This window comes from Anarrhichthys ocellatus, unplaced genomic scaffold (genome assembly GCF_004355925.1).
Source record: "Anarrhichthys ocellatus isolate YVR2014 unplaced genomic scaffold, GSC_Weel_1.0 scaffold18, whole genome shotgun sequence".
NCBI lineage: Eukaryota > Metazoa > Chordata > Actinopteri > Perciformes > Anarhichadidae > Anarrhichthys > Anarrhichthys ocellatus.
In genome coordinates, this window is record NW_022280048.1 from 4,942,596 (window position 1) to 4,963,004 (window position 20,409).

A 20,409-nucleotide genomic window follows, 5' to 3' on the forward strand; every position below is an offset into this window, starting at 1 on the left:
CTCTCTCTCTCTCTCTCTCTCTCTCTCTCTCTCTCTCTCTCCGACACTTAAAAGCACGATATAAGTTCTGAACAACAGTTCATTCAGTCCATTTTTAACAGCATTGTACACATAACTACCGGAAATTGCTGCATTTAAGTTGTGATTTCTTTCCTTTCAGCTGCAGATTGTTTTGGGGTGTTTTTCACTTTCCTGTCACTTAACATATTAACATATATTTAAAGCAATAGTTCCACATTTTCTGGAAATACACATATTTTCTTTCTTGCGAGATTTTTATTTTCATCTTCATGCAAAGCTAAGCCAGCCTGCTGCTGGATGCAGATATGAGAGTGATATCAATATTCTCAGCTAACTCTCTGCAAGGAAGCGAATAAGCATATTTCCCATATGTCATTAACATTGAGGAGACTTTTTGACTTTGTTTTCTCGTTGCTTCACTGCTAAGGTGATTCAAAGGGTGAATAGTGCTGGAACAATTAGAATTTTTTGACAAAGCTTCTATACAGCTGTAAAAGTCAATGTTGTAGAACAGGCTGCACTTTGAGCCGAAATCCCTTCGTTCTTTATAAGTACAGGACATCACAGTAGGTCGGTCAGCGTACATACATGTACACACCCGCGCACCATCCTCAAGATGCAGCATTTTTAATTCACTTAGCAGAGCTAACATATTCATTTTCCCCATACAAATGAGACAGTCATAAACACGAGTGAAGCAATAGCAATGGAGCAGCATTCCCGATCAATCATGGTGTGTGTGTGTGTGTGTGTGTGTGTGTGTTGCGGGCACCGGCGCTCTCGGCCCCTTCATATTGCCTACAAAAACTAATTCCCGACAACACAGATGGCACAAACAAAAACACGACAACGCGGCGCGAGCTCTCACTCATCACTGCGCACTCAAGAGAAGCCTCCGAGCAGAGGATCAATCACTGCACGAGAGGCAAGAGGATAAAACGACATAAGAGAAATGAGACTGAGAGGAGAGCATGTAAACATGCACACACACGCATTCATCCAAGTGTGTGTGTGTGTGTGTGTGTGTGTGTTTACGGCTGAGGGCCTAGTGTGGAGGAATGAAGCAGCTGCATTCAAACAGCCACAGACACAACAGTGAGTCATCCTGGCTGTTGTTCACATCAAACAGACAGTAGTGGGAATTCCTAGGAGACACACACACACACACACACACACACACACATACTTTACTGTGACCATAACTGAGCCAGTCTGCTATCGTGACTGTAACCAGCGACCATCTAGATTGGATTCAGTAAAAAACTGGTACAGAGCACACACCTGAGTGTGCACAGGTGCCTCATCCTATTTAGTGCAAACATGAGTCTTTCCAGTTCCCAGTTCAAACTCAAGCGAGGGGAGATTAAAGGAAAGCAATAGGGATTATTACAGAGCAACACCAGCGCATCAATAGACAATAGATTTTCCTTAACTTCCCGGTCTCAACTGTCTACAAACACAAAGATATTTCTGAATTACATATTGATGTTTTAAAGTCACAGGTTTCCCATAAAACGGCAGCTTCTGTCTTCTGCAGCGAAGTAAGAAAAACAGCCCTTAAGTGCACGGATCTGGCTTCAACCTCATCATCTCCGCTGTGAGTTGCAAAATGGAAAAAAAGAAGAAGAAATAGCAAAGAGGCCTTCGGAGGTGGAGAACTCATGTAATATGCATAGCCACTAGTTCTTTTGAGTGTGTTTGAGCGCAAGCGTGTATATGTGTGTGTTTGCCAGGCAGGCTTTCATGGCAGGATGACGGAGGAGCAGCGAGAGGAAGGGGATAGGAGAGGAATAAGAAACAGCCGAGCGTGGGGGTTTTTTTGGACCCTGCGACGGTTCTTCCCCGTCTGACAGAAGTGAGAGAACCGAGCCGGTCCACCAGAACACATGTGATAACGTTCATCTTCCTCCTCTCCTCTGTCAACTTGTCATTTGTTGCCTGCTAGCGTGACACAACTCAGGGAGGCGAAACCACATGCTAGGATAGTTTCGGCATATGTGTGTGTGTGTGCGTGTGTGTGTGTGCAGAAGCAGAGATAATCAAAGCGTTGATTAATATTATAAAGAGCATTAATATCAGACAAAGCTTCTCCAGAGTGCCAAGCTTATAGGAGAACTACGGAGGCCGACGCGGAGACGCAAAAAGGCCCTGTGTTTGGTTTGTCCTTCCTGGGCTACTGTAGAAACAATCTGCCTATAGCTGCCCCGTTAGTGCTACAGACCGGCCCTTTAAACATGCTGATATTCTTGCCTCCTTACATTTGATGAGGAAGAAATGATCAAAGCACATGCGCCCTTTTAAAAGGCAGCATTAAAGATAGATTGAAAAAAACAGCTGATCTCAGACGGCTGCCTCAACACAAAAGTCTATAGCAGAGCTCTCCAGAAAACGGAAAGAAAATAGATGAATTGGACAGGATGAAAGTTCAGTCTTAATTACAGTCCGTCTCTAATTGACTGGTGGACCAATTACTGTGTTTGTTTGTTTTTTTGGCCGATGTATCAGTGAGCGAGTAGAGCCGAGTGCTCATAATTATAGCAGACATCAGATTTGACCAATGAGCTCAGCATACACAAATACACAAACAAACGCAAGCTCTGATTCATGCGGGGACATTAGGCCTGGTTTATCCATTTGCAACGATGACAAATGCTGTAATACAGCGGGGGAAAGCAAAAAGGAATGTAGCAAACACGTTGCATGTTTGTGAACACTTTGTCACGTTTGCAGATGAAGCGGCCGTGTAGTGTTCCTCCAGTAAATATTAATGATTTCTGTGTAAATCTGCTCCTGCCCTGTTTAATTAATGGGATTTGTTAAGCTACAGCACGAACCTAAAGAACACTCAGATTACTGTGTGCATTGCGAGAGCAAAACGCCGCCCTGATTACACAAAAAGTGACACGCGCGCAAACACTGTGACTGACACGACGCACGTCTGTGATGAATGTCTACAGTCAGCGCGCTGCGAGTCACAGGTGAAGAGGTCACAGTGTCAGCATCGCGCTGCATCTAAACTGGGTCACGTTCTGTCAGTACGCTGCCAACAAAGGGAGCCAAAATCGACTTTTCTCTCATTTCTTTAGGTGAGATTCGGCGGTGGAACGAGTTCTCCTTGCTAAAAATGCACGTTTGGGGCGGGCGAGAGCCTCGAGCCGGGCCGACTCATGATGAAACAGAATGAAATATCAGTGATCGAACAGAAAACAAGCGAGGTTTGGGGGTTGTGATTGTGGTAAAGACGTGCTTATAGGGGATACTCCGAAGCGAGGGGAGAGGAGTTGAGAGAACAGGATGAAAGGGAGAATTGGATGGAGGAGTGAGTGACAGGCCGGATAAATGAGAGTGGATTTAAAACACACACACACACACACACATACACACTCAGACATACAGCATATTAAATGAGAGGCAAGCAGCCTGGAGGGCGGACCAGAAAGCTTTGGACCAGAAATGAAAGGCCCCCCAAAAACACCGGCTGGCGAGGAATCCTGACCTGAAGTTGCTTCCATCACACACACAGAGACGATGTGGAGACAGGAGCGGCTTCGTCTTGTGCCCGAGGGCAGCTGGAAGGAGTTCAAAGATGGCAGAGGCAATCAAACAATGCGTCAGCGTTGTCTGCTCTCTCAGAAAAGTTCCCCCTCACTTAGCCTGATACTTTCTGTCAGAGGAACGCTTCAGAAGCGGCATGAACAATGTTCCAATCACGCGCACGGTGAAAAACATTCCGCTAATAGAGTCTGCCGCTCTAATGCGGCCTGATATGGAAAATGTATTCATCTGTATCGGAGAGGTGATTGACAGCTGGCGCTGGTACCATATGGGGCTCCGGCGGAAATAACACAGCAGGTGCTTTGATCAAAGGCAAATTCCTATTTTCATCGCCGCGCTTTCCGAGAACATCTGCGCAGCAGCTTTGCCCAGGGGAACGCTGACACAACAGGCCGGGCTTCCTCGGCATCAGCACAATGCAACTGGATGCGTGTGTGTGTGTTTGTGTTTGTGTGAGGGAAACACACAGGAATTACACTCTGCCTTTTGCGTTCCCAAGCAGCCAGGGTCGGGGTTAAAAATCAGCGGAGGACTCCTTCTGATGGAGATGCAGATGAGGAGGCACAGTTCCAGAGCGGTTGAACGGGGGGGGCTTCAAAGGGAAATGTTCACCGGGTACAGCCGGGGTTGGATGGAGTTTAGCTGCAAATTAGAAAAGATTTTTCGGCCAAAAGTTGGTTCACTGAACGAATGACGATATTCCCCCACAGAGTCGCTCTCATTCATCCTGCTGAGACGGCAAAATACGTTCAGTCACCGCCAAGAGCGGCGAACGTGTCGCGGTTTTGATTTAAATACAGTCCTGTGGATGGATCAGAGGACGTCAGAAGAATAATGTAGCCGTCACTGATGTTGCTGTACAACAAGAGGCTGGTTTCCCAAGTGCCCATGAGCAATTTAACCTGCCTGTCCACACATCAAAACCTGGTCTTAATCAGTGGTTGCCAATGGGGGGGGGGTTGGGTACCCGCAAAGTTCGCAAAACGAGATCTGAGGCGTCAAAGGTAAATACTAAGCTATTGAGAATAGGGGAAAATACTCAGCACCTAAAATTTAGCACTTTTAGCACCTAAAATTATGATTTTTGGGACAATTCTCTTGATGAAAAACTAAACTTATAGTTGAAATAGATTTATCTCTTTCGCCTCTAACAAGATACACAGTAATTAGTGGTAACTTTCTCAAATGATGTTAGCAAAAAATATATGCTGAAGTTTACATCAAATCAAATCAAATCAAAAAGGCTTTATTCAAAGGTCAAATAAGATACCAGGATTTGTACATCACCGAGGTAAATCTAAATTTACCAAATAAAGTTAGCTTTATTTTATTACTTCAGGACTTCACCTGTATATGAGGGGTAACCAAATATGTTTCTTCAATTTACTTGTGCTTTCAGTTTGGGAAATTGCTGATTGCTTCAGTCGAGGAGTGTGATGTCTTGAGGTAAAGGGACTTCAATAGGATCTTGATATTTTTGGAAACATTTTGACGCTACCGCACATGAAATATGTCTTAAATTACAGGATCCCTCGTCACCACCCCTGTACAATTTGAGTTTACATACCGTTTGTTTGCATAAAAAAACGTCACCAGAGAGTGCTGCCAAATTCAGCACTCAAAGTAAAGCCAGATTTCACTTGTGGTTCGCCGATTGTGCCGTTTCTCTCCTGTTATCTCTCCGTGTAAGAATAAACAACCACAAGCAACACAAACATCTCCGACTGTGCAGGTAAGAAAAGAAAAAAAAACACACTGTGGTTCATATTTCTTTCAAGAGCAGAAAAACACAGCTTCAGGCGTTTCGCTTTCAAGTCCTCAACCCAAGTAACTCCCAAAGAGCCATTTTCACAGGAAAACATTTTGCTTTTTAAACTGGAATACTCACTCGCTGTCACATCGACGAAAAGAGAAAAAACAAACAGGCAATCAATGCAGCTCATAAAATCTCCTGCACGTTTTTTATGTAAGCACATCATGTAAATTATCTCCATATGTTAATATGGCAATAACCCCCGCAGGAAAAGCGCTGAGATTAAGCTTGTATGTGCAGCGAGTGCTTGTACACTCAGCCGAGTGTGACATGTCTTCAGCCCCGAACAGATAACCGCACTGCGAGAGGCTGCCTGAGCGTCGTACCACGAAGAAAACCCCAGCGCGGTGTTCAGCTGCACATGTCGGGCGGATGAAGCTGAATAAATTGAAATAAACGGGGAGATCAGCCAGAATGAAGGGTGAAGTCCCCGTTACTCAGAACTGGAACGCTAGCTTTTGTAGAAGTGAAAGTAAAACACAGTTCATTGATGTGCATTCAATCAGTAATGCTTGTATTTATTTCCCTTCCCTGTAAAGTGTGTGAATTCACATGTGAATATCTGTCTGTTCATTCTCTCCACACACACACACACACACACACACACACACACACACACACCGCCCGACCAAAGAGCCGTCCAATCCAATGGATCCTGACCACTAAGAAGAACAGGCCGATGAAATATGCATGACAGGAGAAAAAGCTCCCCGCCTCGGCACACAGAAATGTTCTGCCTCCCTCTCTCTCTCTCTCTCTCTCTCTCTCTGAGCATAAAACATTGATGGCGGCGGTGCTCGCCGTCGCAGCAGCTGCACCGCTGGATGGAGCGCTGAGCTGATCCAGTGTAGGGTTAGCAAGTTCACATCTAATTCTGGACTTTGCCCACGGGACCGCGAGACCAAGAAAGGAAAGAGCCGGGGCAGTTTTTTACCTCGCAGAGAAAAGGTTTTTCCTGGTTCAAACCAGCCCTCGGCTGTGTTTGTGTTTGTGTGTGTGTGTGTGTGTGTGTGTGTGCGCCGCAAGAGATGACGGAATTGTTGATATGTAAGGTCATGTGCTTCTACCTCTTATAGGACAGACAAACGTTCCTGGGTTGTGCCTCTGGTGTTTCTATACCTGAGCGATAGCAGCAGTGATACAGCAGATGTAGATGCTGTAAGCAAATGGGAACAGCAAGGGTTGGAGGTGGGCTGTTCAGAGGGGAATGATTCAGCCTCTAGTTGATGCTGTCTTGCAGCTTGGTCGTGAGTGCACACTCCTTGACAATTGTCACTCTGAATAATGTCCACACGTTGGGGTCTGCAGATGTAAAGAATGTCTAAAAATGAGGCTCAAGTACTTGAAAAGCCCTCCTCTATTCCTGCATGATGTTGGCGGTCACCACATTTTGACTTGTGGCCTTAATTAAAGCAAAATGCTGATAAAAATTAGAGTTTGTATGAGCTAAATTTGCAACATGCACATAAACAAACATAGCACACACACAAAGACATGCACATTTTAGAAATAAACAATATTTGCTTGTTCAAAGAATCTTCATTTTTTAAGATTTTTTAAGATTTTTTTAACCACCTAATTCAATTACGGCATACACTCTTTGCAGTGCAACAGGCTAAAGTTGTGAATTCTGACCTTGTAGCTCTAATACATACAAATATTTATATTTGTTCACCTACTACCAATCTTTCATATGATCATATAAGTCACATGATACAATGTGCAAATTCTTTTTTTTTTGCATGTGTGTCTTTCTTCAATCCTACCAGTTTACAACATTCCAGTACAAGCAAATAAACCCGTCCCTCCCTTCCTATCAGAAATCATTGTTATCATTGTTTTACACTTTTGATGTTCTGCAAAAGAAAGCCAGAACCTCTCAAAGCACTGCTTCAAAGTGACTCAAACTCCAACCTTCATCCTCGTCTTCACACGTTTCAAACCCCAAACCTCGAAAGAAGTTATACGTCCTCACTTTATAGGAGATCTCTTTTGTTTTTTGTCCTCATAATGACTTCCATCCATCATCAAGTAGAGTAACAAACCACCACACACACACACACACTGACATCTGCATTGGCTGTCAGCAGTACTGTAGTAAACATGTGGATCAAAACAGGCTTCTATCTAGAGAGGGACAGTTGACAAGCATCTCGTCAGCAGTTCATTTCTCACACACACTTTCATATGCAACACTGATAAGATGCACACCACAAAGACAACCATTGTTCTTTATCTACCTGTTTCAGTTTACCAGCCTTCTTTGGTAGCACTCAACACACACACACACACACACACACACACACACACACACTTGCAGCGCTGGGAAAACAAACACTCGTCTGATCTGCCCTCCTCTGGGCTTTGTGGGCTCTCTGTGAAACCTCCGTCTATCTAGACGAGAGTCGACCTGGAAACGGAACAAAGGCCCGGCTCCTCGCTTCTCATTGTTGTTCCGCAAAAGTCTGTTGCTATGAAGACACGCAGCTGTAGCGCACGCAGAGCGGGACGGAGACGCACACACACTTGCTTCGCCACGGACTCCTTCTCGTTTCCTCCCAAAGCAACATTGATCTGACTCTGGAGTCAGACAGAGACTTTTTGGCTGTAAGCAATAAGCGCCACTTTAAACACACCATTAACCCTGTGAAAGTCCCAGTTCTGTCTGTAAAGACTTAACCTGCCCAATGAAATCAGCCTGTAATTACGCCTAGCTAAATGCCACATGCAGGGATTTAAATTAGCGACTAAACATTCTCAAGGATAGAGGCGACGTAACTGCTGCTGAAATAACAACTAAGGGTTCGTGGATCAGTTGACCTGGCAACAGAAGTGCTTCAAAAGCTTCAGAAAAATGGCAGGAATGTATAGGGAAAGAGTCTCCAGTTAAATGGTGCAACACGTACAACAAAATATGTTCTGGAACTTAATCGCACAGGAACCGTATCCTCTCACACAACAACAGAAAGAAATCTATGCCAACTGATAGAAAAATGGCCCTGATGCACAAAGCGAGAGCGTGAAGGCCGGTACTGAGCAGCGACACGAGCTGTGCGGCATTCAGGGCTTTTGAAGCCCACGCGCTGACAGGGCGCCGCGCTTTGTTTTACGAGACTGCTTCTCTGTTTGAGTGAGAGCGGAGGCCTGATAAGTCACACGCAACCCTGAACCGATGACCTGTGTTAAGGAGGCATAATTGTCTTTTTAACAGCAGGCTCTAAATCTGTCCTCGCCCTTCCCTTCGCTGGTTCACCCGCGCAAGTGCTATGCAGACACTGGTTGCCTAGCAGCAGCTGTCCTCGAGTTGTTTCTTTTCTTTGTTGTTGTTTTTTTTGACTGACTGACGGGCAAAAAATTCAACACGTTTTTTTTACAATTCCAACAATAGACAGCCATATCAGTGTTTGTTGCGGAGGTGAAAGACGGGATATCATTTTTTGCTATTTGTGAGAAACATCTCCGTCTGGATCGAGTACGAGTGAGCTCCTGCAGTTTGTCTGTGTGCGTATTCACATCTGTACTGACCTGCAGCCATCTGCATGTATCCAGCCAGGGTGCAGATCCTCCTCTCACATCCTCCGCTGGGCAGGAAGATGGTGATGATGGCCAACAGGGAGCTGACGGCCAGCAGGGCGCAGCCTCCCGAGCAGAGCACCGCGCTGGTCTGAGGAACACAAACACAGAACAATTTCACTTTAAGACTGCAAGACAGTCTGCAGACAGTAGCTTGGACCGTCATGTAGCCACAAACAAATGCCTTCAAGTCTGTGTGTCTGGTCAGGTCACACTGTGCAACCTCTCAGTCGATGCTCCAAAACAGGTTAATGACTCTCTCAGCTGGAAAGCAGCACTTCACGGCCAAACAACAGGGCACTGTCCCTACTCATTACATCTTTGCTTAATCGCACACACACACACACACACACACACACACACACATAGTGCAAGCAAGAGGAGCAAAACAAGGGCAGAAAGCTATCACACACAAACGATTCCTGATGAGCTATACGAGCAGCCAGGATATTTTATCCTCCGGCTGTGAGGAAGTTGTTTGTGCAATGTGCTAAACTTGCCTCCTGCTCTGCTCTTACAGAGAGACTCCTGGGAAAGAGCGCATTACTGGACGAGTGGCAGCTTCAAGTTTAAAGCCCTGAGGGAGTGTGTGTGTGTGTGTGTGTGTATGTGTACAGTATGTGTGAGTGCGCTTCCCACAACCTGCGTGTCTTCGTGGTGCCGCTTGATCTTCACAACCTCTCAAACTGACTCTCAATAGCGCCGCCACACATCCTCCTCGACGCATTTTAAAAGTGCAGCACGCTGACGCAGTCAGAAAGCAGCACCACATTGGTGATTAGCATGCAGGCGGCGGCGATCAGAGAGACATGTCTAACACGCACGGGGGAATTACAGCCCCCCTAAAAACACGTGTCGTTATGCATGTTCCTGACGTGACGGACGTGAACGGAGGAAGGATGAAAGCAGAGTGATTTCCACGCCTGACAGAAGATTTAATTAGCTTGTTCTGGGTGTTTGGCGGGGAAGGTAGAGAGGGGAGCGAGGAAATATTGAAGTGCTATGATGTCGGTGGAAATGATGATGATTGTTCTTTTGACCTTTACTCGCGCGGGTTTGTTGAACATGAGTGTTTTCTTCTCTCTATTATCGCACTCGTACATAAACACTGGCTCTAAACTCCTTCACATCTGGGTTACAGATCAGCTCCCTGGGAACTGCTGGGAGCAAAGTGCCTTGCACAAGGGCACCTTGACCGCAGCAGTCAAGCAACGGAAGAGCATGCGCAGAATAAGAGCAAAACTCCTTCAGGAAGGTGCTTTTTATTGCAAATCATTTTGAGAATGATTAGAAGTTTAATTTGATTAAATTTATGATTGAAACTACATCATTATTCAGCACAGTGATCACCTCTCAGTCCTCAGAGGAATCCGACTGACTTTAGTGATCCGGTTCAAAATTTAATTATACTTTTGCTTTATGACGGCATACCTGCTAAAGTTAAACTAACGACATTCCCATCAGCCTCAGCTTTGCATTGTGTTTAGTACTAAATAACCAACGTTATTAGCATGCTTACACGTAAAACATGAGGTGGACGTCATGAATATAAAGTTGATGTTGATGAGAATAATTGAGTTTAAATAAACACAAAAAGTATGAATGGTGCTTGGTGTAAAGCGGTGCAAGAGAAACCTCACATTAATTGTTTTTGGCAGTCATATCTCTGGTATCTTGCATTTCAAGGAACATGTTGCTTTTCCTTAGCTGGACAAAAAAATGGACAACACAGCCTTCATTAAAATATTTCCTGCAGCTACAGGAAATGTCCTGGTCATCTAAAACCTTCTCAGACAGCATTTGTGTCAGACACGAAGAGAGATGGAATAGCTTATTACCACCATTCAACAACCATAAGGAAAGAAATCCATATAATTATAAAACAAAGAAGCGATAAGAATTTCTCCAACCAAAGTAAAAGAAAATGCAATGCAGCTATGGGAATGGTCAAAACCACCGACACGTAGGCCTGCATGTGCAGCTGGAAGGACCCGGAAGGTATGTCTTATATTCCCACCAGTAACAAGTGCCAGTTTAGTCTCTGGGAGATTCCTCATCAAAGGCGCTCTTTAAATGAAGTTTGTAAATGAAACACATCTATACAGAATAACTACCTGACATTAGAGATTGATAATATTTAGCAAACGTGAGCCTCCATGCCATAGTTTGCCTTTTAACCTGCAGTAACTGATATTTCCGGCCACACAGGGGGAGCAGAAACAAGCGGTCAACACAGCAATCCCGTATCATCAGCTTTTAAAGTGATACGGCAGAAGAAGTGCAGCCAATGCAGAATTGCTTTCAACTTTCGTTCTTCTGGCCATCAGGGGGCGACTCCTCCGGTTGCAGACAGAAGTCAGATTGTATGTACATCTATGAGGAAATGACTCTGCTTCTCACTTGACAGGTCGCTTCCACCGCGATCTCCAGTCTGTGCCTTTTTTTGTCGTTTTTGTTGTACAACTTTAAACCCTTTCACAGTGTGTTTTCAGTTAATGAAAGTTAATTGTAACTGTTTTGGTCGTCAAATGTCCTATTCAGTATTCTGTTGTACTTTAGCTCCACCCTCTCGTGTCACTTTTGGTTGCAAGAAACTAACATGGAGACGGCCAAGATACCGAACTCAAGGATTCAAAACCAAGAGGGACATCACAGTGACTACTTCCACTTCTTATGTACGGTCTATAGTGAACAGTTGACGGATGTAAATCCAGTATTCACTGTGTTTCACTTCTGGTTTGGTCATCAGCGAGAGAAACATCAGTCTCTTTAGCTGCTAGCTTAAATGCTCACTAGCTACCTTGTCGAACTGCTGTTGCATGAGCAGGTAGTGTACGGTGGGTTTTTAGTGTTCTTTTCAACCCAAAACAGGTGTCTTCTGCGGCCAAAATGACGCTACGAGAGCAATGAGAGTTAACCAAAAGACTCAAATTGTGGGCCGTAAACAATGAGCTAAGAGACGCTATTAGGCTCCTTAGAGCTTAGAAGAAGTGCAGATTTAGCTGGTGATTATCGGGGGTTGAGCATGAGCGACCCCCCTCCAAAAACAAGTAGTTATTTGATCCATGCTGGGTCAGTGCCGTTTTAATATACCATAACAGGGTGATGACAAGTAAAGAAGAAATCATGTTGCCAATAAGAGCTCTTATCTCAGCTACTCCTGCCACAGCTACTTGTTTTTCTTCGTTTGAACCCGGCGACTACAAGAGGGCGGAGGAGACGCAGCACACTCGAAGATACAGAAAAGTCATTAACTTGGTGGGTCTTTGTTCTTCTCTCTCTCTCTCGCTGGAATGATATTCATGTATGCAGAGGAATTTCTCCTTTCTCTCTGTTGCTTGATCTCGGCGTGCCTCGTGGGCTCTCAGTGTGCAGCCTACCTCCCACCCTGCTGTTCTCGATTCACCACGACACATTGAAGGTGCATCGTGTCTCATGTAGGGGAGCGGAGCGGGAGGGGGGAGGGCAGCCATGCCCAGGTATATAAGGCTCACTCACTAAACAATAAAAGACGCGTTATGATGTTGTAGTCAGCTAAATTAAGTCGGACAATGATGATCAGCATAAAAATGCGTGAGTGTTTGGGAGGGAAATAAATATTTCCATATGTATGCTGAAAATCCAGCTGCTTTTTGTGTATTCTGTCAGTTTTCCAGTCACTCAATTATCTGCAAGTACTAATAGATTCATACACATTACATTTTCTGTGTGCCATTTAAAAACAGCCCAAGAGACTAACGAAGGCTATCACAGCGCTAAACAGCTGTTTTTACAGAAAACAACCAACATTTCAATTAATGGTGTCCCAATTAATCAGCTCCGTGATGAAACAAACTCATAATCATTACCACTTTTACTTACAGACGATACAGAAAGATTTCGGAGGCCTTTTTCCAAGACTGTGCTGGCTCTGAGCACAAGCTAATTTAGTAGAAAATGAGCCGCTAACAGCACTGGTCCTCAGTGATGCTTCCTAAATAGATTGTAATTGTGTGTTAATAACTGGTAGAGCCACTACAACAGCTGGAGCCGCGGAGGAGAGACGGGGGTCGAAAGAGTGGAAAAATTGTGGAGGGGAGAAATAAAAGTTTTCATTTGGCGGAGGATAAAAGGCAGATTTGTCTTAATCTCTTTGCTGCAGTCTAAAAACTTGATTTGGACACCACGTCCATAATTAATGAAGACAATACCTGGCGGATTTGACCCACGAGCGCCAATTAATCCCACAATAATAGCATGCCTGGAGCATGCAAGTGTTACAATGCTGATTAAAGGTCAAGATTGATGGTGGAGATACACCAAATACAGAAAAAACGGAAAGACAAAGCGGAACCTAAAGCGGTTTGGTTTGCTCCAGCCGATTGAGGGTACTTTGTTTTTGAATCTGTTTTAAACAAACTTTCTCATTTTACAGCTCAACAGTACCCTAAAATATGTTTGTGATATTTGACTGTTTGATCAGAGTTTCGCAGGCCTGCTGCCTTAGGATGGACGGACCTCATTTGAGGCTGAGTCATGGTTATGCATCATATTCAGATACGGCGAACGAGCAGTCAGGTCGCCAAGCCGTATCCATCATGCAACGTGCGGCCAGATCTCCTTCTCTTTATAGAAAAAGAATGAATAAGATCCGTCGACTTCACATACGTCAACGGATTTGGTGTATCTCCGCCGTGATGCACAACTGAGAATACCTGGCTCCATCATAAAGAAACTTTATTGGTTTCCCACAGTAAATGGCCCACATCTTAAGCCTGTTGGAGACCAATAACTGCAGGGATACAAAAAACCCTCCATCCAGCTGCTTTGAGTAATAAAGGGACAGTCTGAATGGGACTCTTTGATTTCCAATTACATTAAGGAAGTCAGGGATTACACAGTACGGGCCAATAAAATTTCATTGTCTCCTCAATTGGGGGTTACAAGCCGGAGATGGCAGGGCATGTCTCATTAAACGCACTTTTCCTTTCCAAGCCTGGACTGAATGGCTAAATGTTTCAGTGCGGGGTTGTGAAAAATGGAAGGTTTCTGCCCCTCAGAAGTGCCAGGGAGAGGACACAGTTAATGCTCATCCCCCGGCCCTTGACAGAAACAACCCCACTACTTTGACCGAACGTCTCGTCTTTATGGAGGACAAGAGGTGAAGCCGGATCTCTACCGTGCGTGTGTGCTTTAGTGTATGTTGCCAATGCGCGCAGGTGTGCCGTCCTCTGTGAGCTTGCCTCGGCACTCCCATCACTAATCAGCATTCAGCAGCGTGAGAACCCAGCGGTTGCACTAAAGCATCGGCCTCGACATGTTCTGCCTCTAGAAGCCCATTAGCACCGCGACACAGCCTCCCAGAACATCTCTGAGCCGCCAGAGCTGTTTCTGCTCCATCCACCGCCTATCCAGTCCGCTCTCTGTAAACCGTTTACCTTCCCCTGTACCATCTCTCTCCTTGCTCGTCCTGTGACTTCATCTTTCACAGGAATCCTGATAATCCTGCCAGAGTACTAATACAAAAAAATAAAAAAGCAGCCCCCTCCACCTCTCAAATGAATGCTCTGAATAATACATCTGTCTTTCTCATTGATCTTCACTGGGCGGAGACTGGCGGAGGGAGTGCAGTAAGTGTGTGTGTGTGTGTGTGTGCGTGTGACGGTCCTCTGAATGGCTGACGAAGCTGTGTGTGCAGAGTGAATACGAGATGGAGAGGAGATGAGGGAGGGAGAGAGAGAGAGAGGGGAGTGGAGATTAATCACCTGTTAATCTCCCAGTGAGTGTCCATTTGTGCCTCGGGGACAGGCCGCAGATAGGATGTGACATTCAGGAGCACTTAGGAGGACATGGACATACACACACACACGGGGACGCACATAAAGTGTTAGCTCAGTGTGAGCATACAAACACATGTACATTCAGAGGGGGAGATCCTGTTACTGTAAATTGAAAAGGTTGTGACACATTATAAAGTCCCACGCTGAGTATGATACTTCGATGTATTATCAGGCACGAAAAAAAAACACTTGTTGGTTAATGTGTGAAAGCTGGAATAGTTTCAGAGTTTTTGATTCATGTATGGGCAACAGTGATGTCTGATGGCTAAAAATCAGTTCCAGATGAAAATAAGACTAACGGCTTTACTTTTATGAACCTTGTGCAGATTGCAGTGAGTCAAGTGTGTCCTGCACTTTAGGTAATTTACTGACCAAGTTTGTCTGAACCGTGGTGCACTTGGATACGGGGTGTGATAATACATAGACTATCATACATCCCATTAAAGGTATCCTCATACAACGCTTGATATGATAGATTAAGAAAAGTTATTTTGGGGGCATTTTCCAACAAAAGAAAATTTGTTACATGCATACGGTCTTTTCAAAATAATCTTCCTTCTTCACAGGAAACGACTAAATTAGGTTTAGAGCACAAAACTACAAGTTAGGTTGTTTGTTGGTTGTAAGTTAGTTTCTGCACACTTTGAAGATCTCACTGTCACCGACTGTGTTTTCTGTTTGTAACAGCGGGATTTTATTCATCATCACACTGATCCATACAATAACCATCTGCAGTTAAATACCACCGTACTGCCATAACTAAAATGGAAATGAAGCTAAAAATGCGTCCTAGTTTTTTGCATGTTGCTATTTTTTAGTTCTGAAATTATTCATAAAGTTTCCTTCAGTTAGACTGGACTGTTGGACATGCAAAAATAAGTCCGAGAATAAAATAGTTGTCCCTTCTTCATATTGCTACATAAACGCTATCCTGGTAATGACGATCCACAAATCAATGTTTCATGTTGCTCATGTTTCTCATGTCGCTCACCACAGCCGCACGTCTATCTTTATTGTAAGTAAAAAATGAGGAGCTCCAGGCAACGCTTTGGCCAGACTCTTAAAACTCTGGAGCACACAGTCGATGGATGGAGACACTGGGAGAGGACTGGCAGGAGCAGACAGCCCTGAGGGAGTTATTAGTTCGAGAGAGAAGTTTGATTTCATCTTTGATTTTTCAACTATTTTCAATCTGTGCGGCTTCAACACGCCTGTTGTTTTGAAGTAGAACCTGTGAGGAATATTAAATATATATATATATATATATATATATATATATATATTAATATTAAAATCATTATAAGACATAAGCACAGAGGTTTTTCCGCTTCCTTCTGCTGGCTGTCACCCGAGTAAAGGAGAGGCATATAAACTATTAAGAATCACTCACTTAATTTCTATTCGCTCTCGTTGGAATCGTATGTCAGCTGGTTGAAGAATAATTAATAACTGAATGTGGAATAAAAGTTGAAAGACGAATGAATAAAGGGGTTTGTGTGATTTCAGAGCGGTTTATATGGACGTGCCTTCAGCAAATAAAGTGACCAAAACACTGGTTCACGAGCTGAGCTCCGGTTATTCTTTGAGATATGGTTCCAAGACACAACAACCTCATATCATTTTCTGCCTGAAGCCTGCCTCTGTAATTTGTTCTTCAGGAGCAGAAGAGAATCTCAGAGAGAGATATTTTTTCCAAAGACATTGAGGTGTCCATACTGTGTGGTCTGCTAGAAAGACACTCCTCACAAATACTGTGCTCTCTTACCTTTAACGTTAGATCAGCTGACTAACACCAGCAGTTTTTGAAAGGAAAATCCCACTGCTGATTTCAGCCCCATGTCCTTTATCTTTTTAGCATTTTGTGGTCCCATTGTGGTGTCTCACACACAGATATATTTCAGGGGGGGTTTTTTTGCTCACGGCATCATCAAGAACATGTACATACAAGTCATACAACTCGTGCAAAAAACGCAAGTATTCAACAATGTATTTTCTTTGTCTCTTTGCTTTCTTCTAGAGCTCTGACTGGGACAGGCCTCCTTGTATGTCGACGTTAGCTTCTTCGCTCACTTGGTTAGCATTTGTTGCTAGTAAGCACAACTGTTTCCTTGCAAACCGAAGTTGATGCTTCCTACGATCTTCTTAACGCTTTACAACAGTGAGACAGGAACACTCTGACTGTTATCATTCTTAACCAGGTACACGGGGTCAAGAGCCAGCTATAATGCAATCAGGTAGCGGAAGGAGAATTTTATATCAAAGCAATGACATTAAAATGAATAATTAAAAAATGTAATGCTTAAATAATTCAATGTGCTCTGAGAGACAGATTTTTGCATTTCAGCACATTTTCTTAAAAAGCCAAACTTTCTGCATTAATCTCACCATATGGGCATATTTACTGCAGCTCTTTGGGACTCATCTTCACACTCTACTCCCTGGAATAGTTTGAATATTTCTTTTGCGGTACCTCCAACGCAAGCTTTCGCTCAGTTTGGGCCGTGAATTGGGACATTTATAACGTTTTGTGCCACCACTCCTTTATATTATCGATGGCAATATCTCTAATCTCTGCCCAACAAGAGCCAAGAAACACAGCAACGCTAAAAGAAATGTACGCACAGGACGCTCCCTGCTGTAAAGCAACGCTTTAAAGTGGTGTCGAGTCTTCGGTGTCATGTTAAATGAAAACACGGTGGGAATCTCTCGTACAGTCAGAGTGACGCTTTCACACACAGTGTGTGAGTGGAATGAACTCGGAGAGATGCCATATATGAGCCCGTACAGGAAACGCACACGCCTTCATAATGCACTTTATGAGGATGTTTGATTTGGATCACAGTTCAGGGCAGGATGTTGGTTCAGAGTCTGCACGAACCTCAGCCTGTCATTGCTGTTCTTACTTACTGTATTTTACTAACCAAACATAGTGGGGTTGTGTGTGTGTTTGTATCTGAAACAAAGACCCCACTGTGAACGCACGGATGGAAAATCTTCAAGGCTCGATTCAATTCATGTAAGAAATCTGTGACACCGTAAAACATCTCAAAACATTTGAAATAAAATGTGTCAAAATCCATTATAAAAATGTATTATTTCAGATTATATTGTGCTCACATGGTCCATATTACTAATTAAAGGCGTGTTTAGTTCTATTCCAGAGTGGTGGTTGGATTGTGGGCGTCATGGGGAGATAGTGAAACTGCCATGTATAGTGGGAGTCAATAGGGGCTCAACAACCATTTAAATCTTTTTAGAGGTCAAATCCAGCCGTTCCCACAGCGCTCCTGTGTAGCTGGCCTGGTTCCAGTTTGTCCACTGACTGCCACCTGCTGCACCACCTGGAGACCAAAGGGACGTCTGGGCTCTGGGGTGATGAATGAATCCAAGTTATTGTTAATCAATGAGCCAAAGCTGCTCCATGACCTTATGTCAGTATCGACGATTCACTAACTGTGCTCACACTAGCCGTGTTTCCGTAAACGTGCGTTGTGCACATTTTTAAGGATCGCATTAGAAAAGCTGTATTGAAACGGAAAAATTCAATCGGTTATTGTGAGGTGCTTTTTGCTTTTGTTGCTGCATAAAACTTACGACAGATCAGCTGTAGCAGATTACAGCGTAGCCTTTACTGACAACTTCTGACCAAACTACTCTTTGCGTAGCCGAGTTCATTCGCTCCAAACCAGTTGATAGAAATAGTAATAATAATAATAATAATAATAATAATAATAATAATAATAATCAATCCCTTATTCGTTAAAAGTTTGCTTCCAATGAGCTTGACAACACACGACAGTAGCCAGAGAAGCATCTTAATGCTCATCTTCCAGTTACATGTGGGTCTGAATGATGACGGCTAATAATATATATATATATATATATATATATAATTTATTTTTTTTAATAACTGCAAGATTGTTAGCAGCCATGTAATGCAGTTTTTACTCATTCCTCATTTTCCCTTTGGTCTTGAACACACTGTAATTTCCCCATAAGGCTCTTTAAAGTCAATACCTTCAGCCAACAACATTCAGTGCTAGGGGGGACATGCTGACTGCTCATCAGTGATGTTCAAAGGTAAAAAAAAATTGCGGCCTAAATGTTTCCAACAAACCACCAAAAGCCAAAACGAGGCCGCAGGTTACTCCAGAGAGAAATTACTGGAGTGTTTGGCACGTTAAAGCCACTCTGTTCCATTGCGTTCTCCGTTTTCAAAAAGACGTTTAGGAGAAGATTTATTTCTGTCTATGGTTAGAAGTTGTATGAATGTAAACTGCCTCGGGGTACCTGCCAACCTGCCGGAGAACTTCAGTGAGTCTCCGGTCCCCGAACTGCTGGAGAAAGACATAAACCACAGCTCTAGTTTCACATCAGCCGCGGCGCAGGAAGAGGAAATAGATGCACGCAGGTTTATATCGTCCCAACGGAGAATCGTCTTTATGAAACCCTCAGGTGGAGCAGCGCAGACAATGACTCACACAGAGAATGTTACGGAGGGCTATAGGACGCAGATAAAAGCTTCTATTTTTGGCACATTGCTCTGAGAAAGAAATACCTCTGTTTCCAAACTACATGGAGCACTGCGGCCCTGCAGTCCCGTTATTGACATCACAAGAAACACTGTGGAAAGTTACGAGACGAGTCAAGTCCCTCCTTGATCCATTGATGATGATGAGGGGTTGATCAAGAATTGTATGACAAGTGATTAAGTGTCCATCTGGCAGTGCTCTCACAGTGCAGAGATCAGTGCAGCGTAACTCACATGGCTTCACCTCTCTGACCAAAACCCAGTCAACAGAGATGCTGTACGTCTGAGCTCCTATCGTCCTCATCCTCCAAACTGCAGCATGAGGTCACAGTCATCATATACCTGGGGGGGGTATGATGTCCTGCAGAGGAGGGGGGGGGGGGTGTACAGGTTGAGGTGCAGGCAGGGGGAGAAAAGCAAACCCCCCCCCACCAAAAAAAAACAACTGCATCTAACCAGAAACTTGTTAATACCGCCTCTCGTCTCTCCTCTCCATCGCACTCTTGTTCATAATAGATCACAAAAGCGGATCAAATAGCTGCTTTGAAATGCACGGGATCCCTTACGGTCTGATTTAATGATGACATCCTCAGAGCCGGGCCAGAGGTTTTTATTCAACTCTTATAATAGGCTGCTGGTGGTGGGGGCTGATGGGTAGTCAAAAGGGAGGAACCCCGGGCAGAGTTACCCCTTTCTCCTCTCTCTCAAAAGATGCTGTAATTGAATTATAGCGCAACTGATACTTTTGAGTCAGGCCTCCCTTCACACCCCCCCCCCCCCCCACCAAGAGTCTCTTCAAAAGACACCAGCCATGGAATTTGTCTTGTTTTGTCTCTTGGCTTTCAAAGCAGATGCTAATAAGAAATGGATGAAAAGGATACTGTTCAAATTAAGAATGAAGTGAATAAATTCTGTGAGGAAAAAAAAAGAGAGCAACTGTTAATCAGCACGTTTGCTCATTAGAAAAAGCGTATGTTTGGCATCCCAACAAACAGCAAAGCGTAATTGGTGCACAAAGAGGCCCAATCCAGAAATGATGTTCGATATTTATACATCAAACAACCACAGCACTGCAGGAGAGAGAGAGAGAGAGAGAG

At 44.0% G+C, this 20,409-nt stretch overlaps 1 protein-coding gene across 1 annotated transcript in view; it reads right to left on the minus strand.

Moving 5' to 3' along the window:
- The window catches only part of lhfpl7 (LHFPL tetraspan subfamily member 7), a 90,482-nt gene that overhangs the window by 55,750 nt on the left and 14,323 nt on the right, over positions 1-20,409 (minus strand). Inside the window, exon 2 of the mRNA XM_031857587.1 lies at positions 8,915-9,053. Coding sequence (XP_031713447.1) covers positions 8,915-9,053 — 139 coding nt within the window. The remainder of the gene's footprint in view (positions 1-8,914; positions 9,054-20,409) is intronic.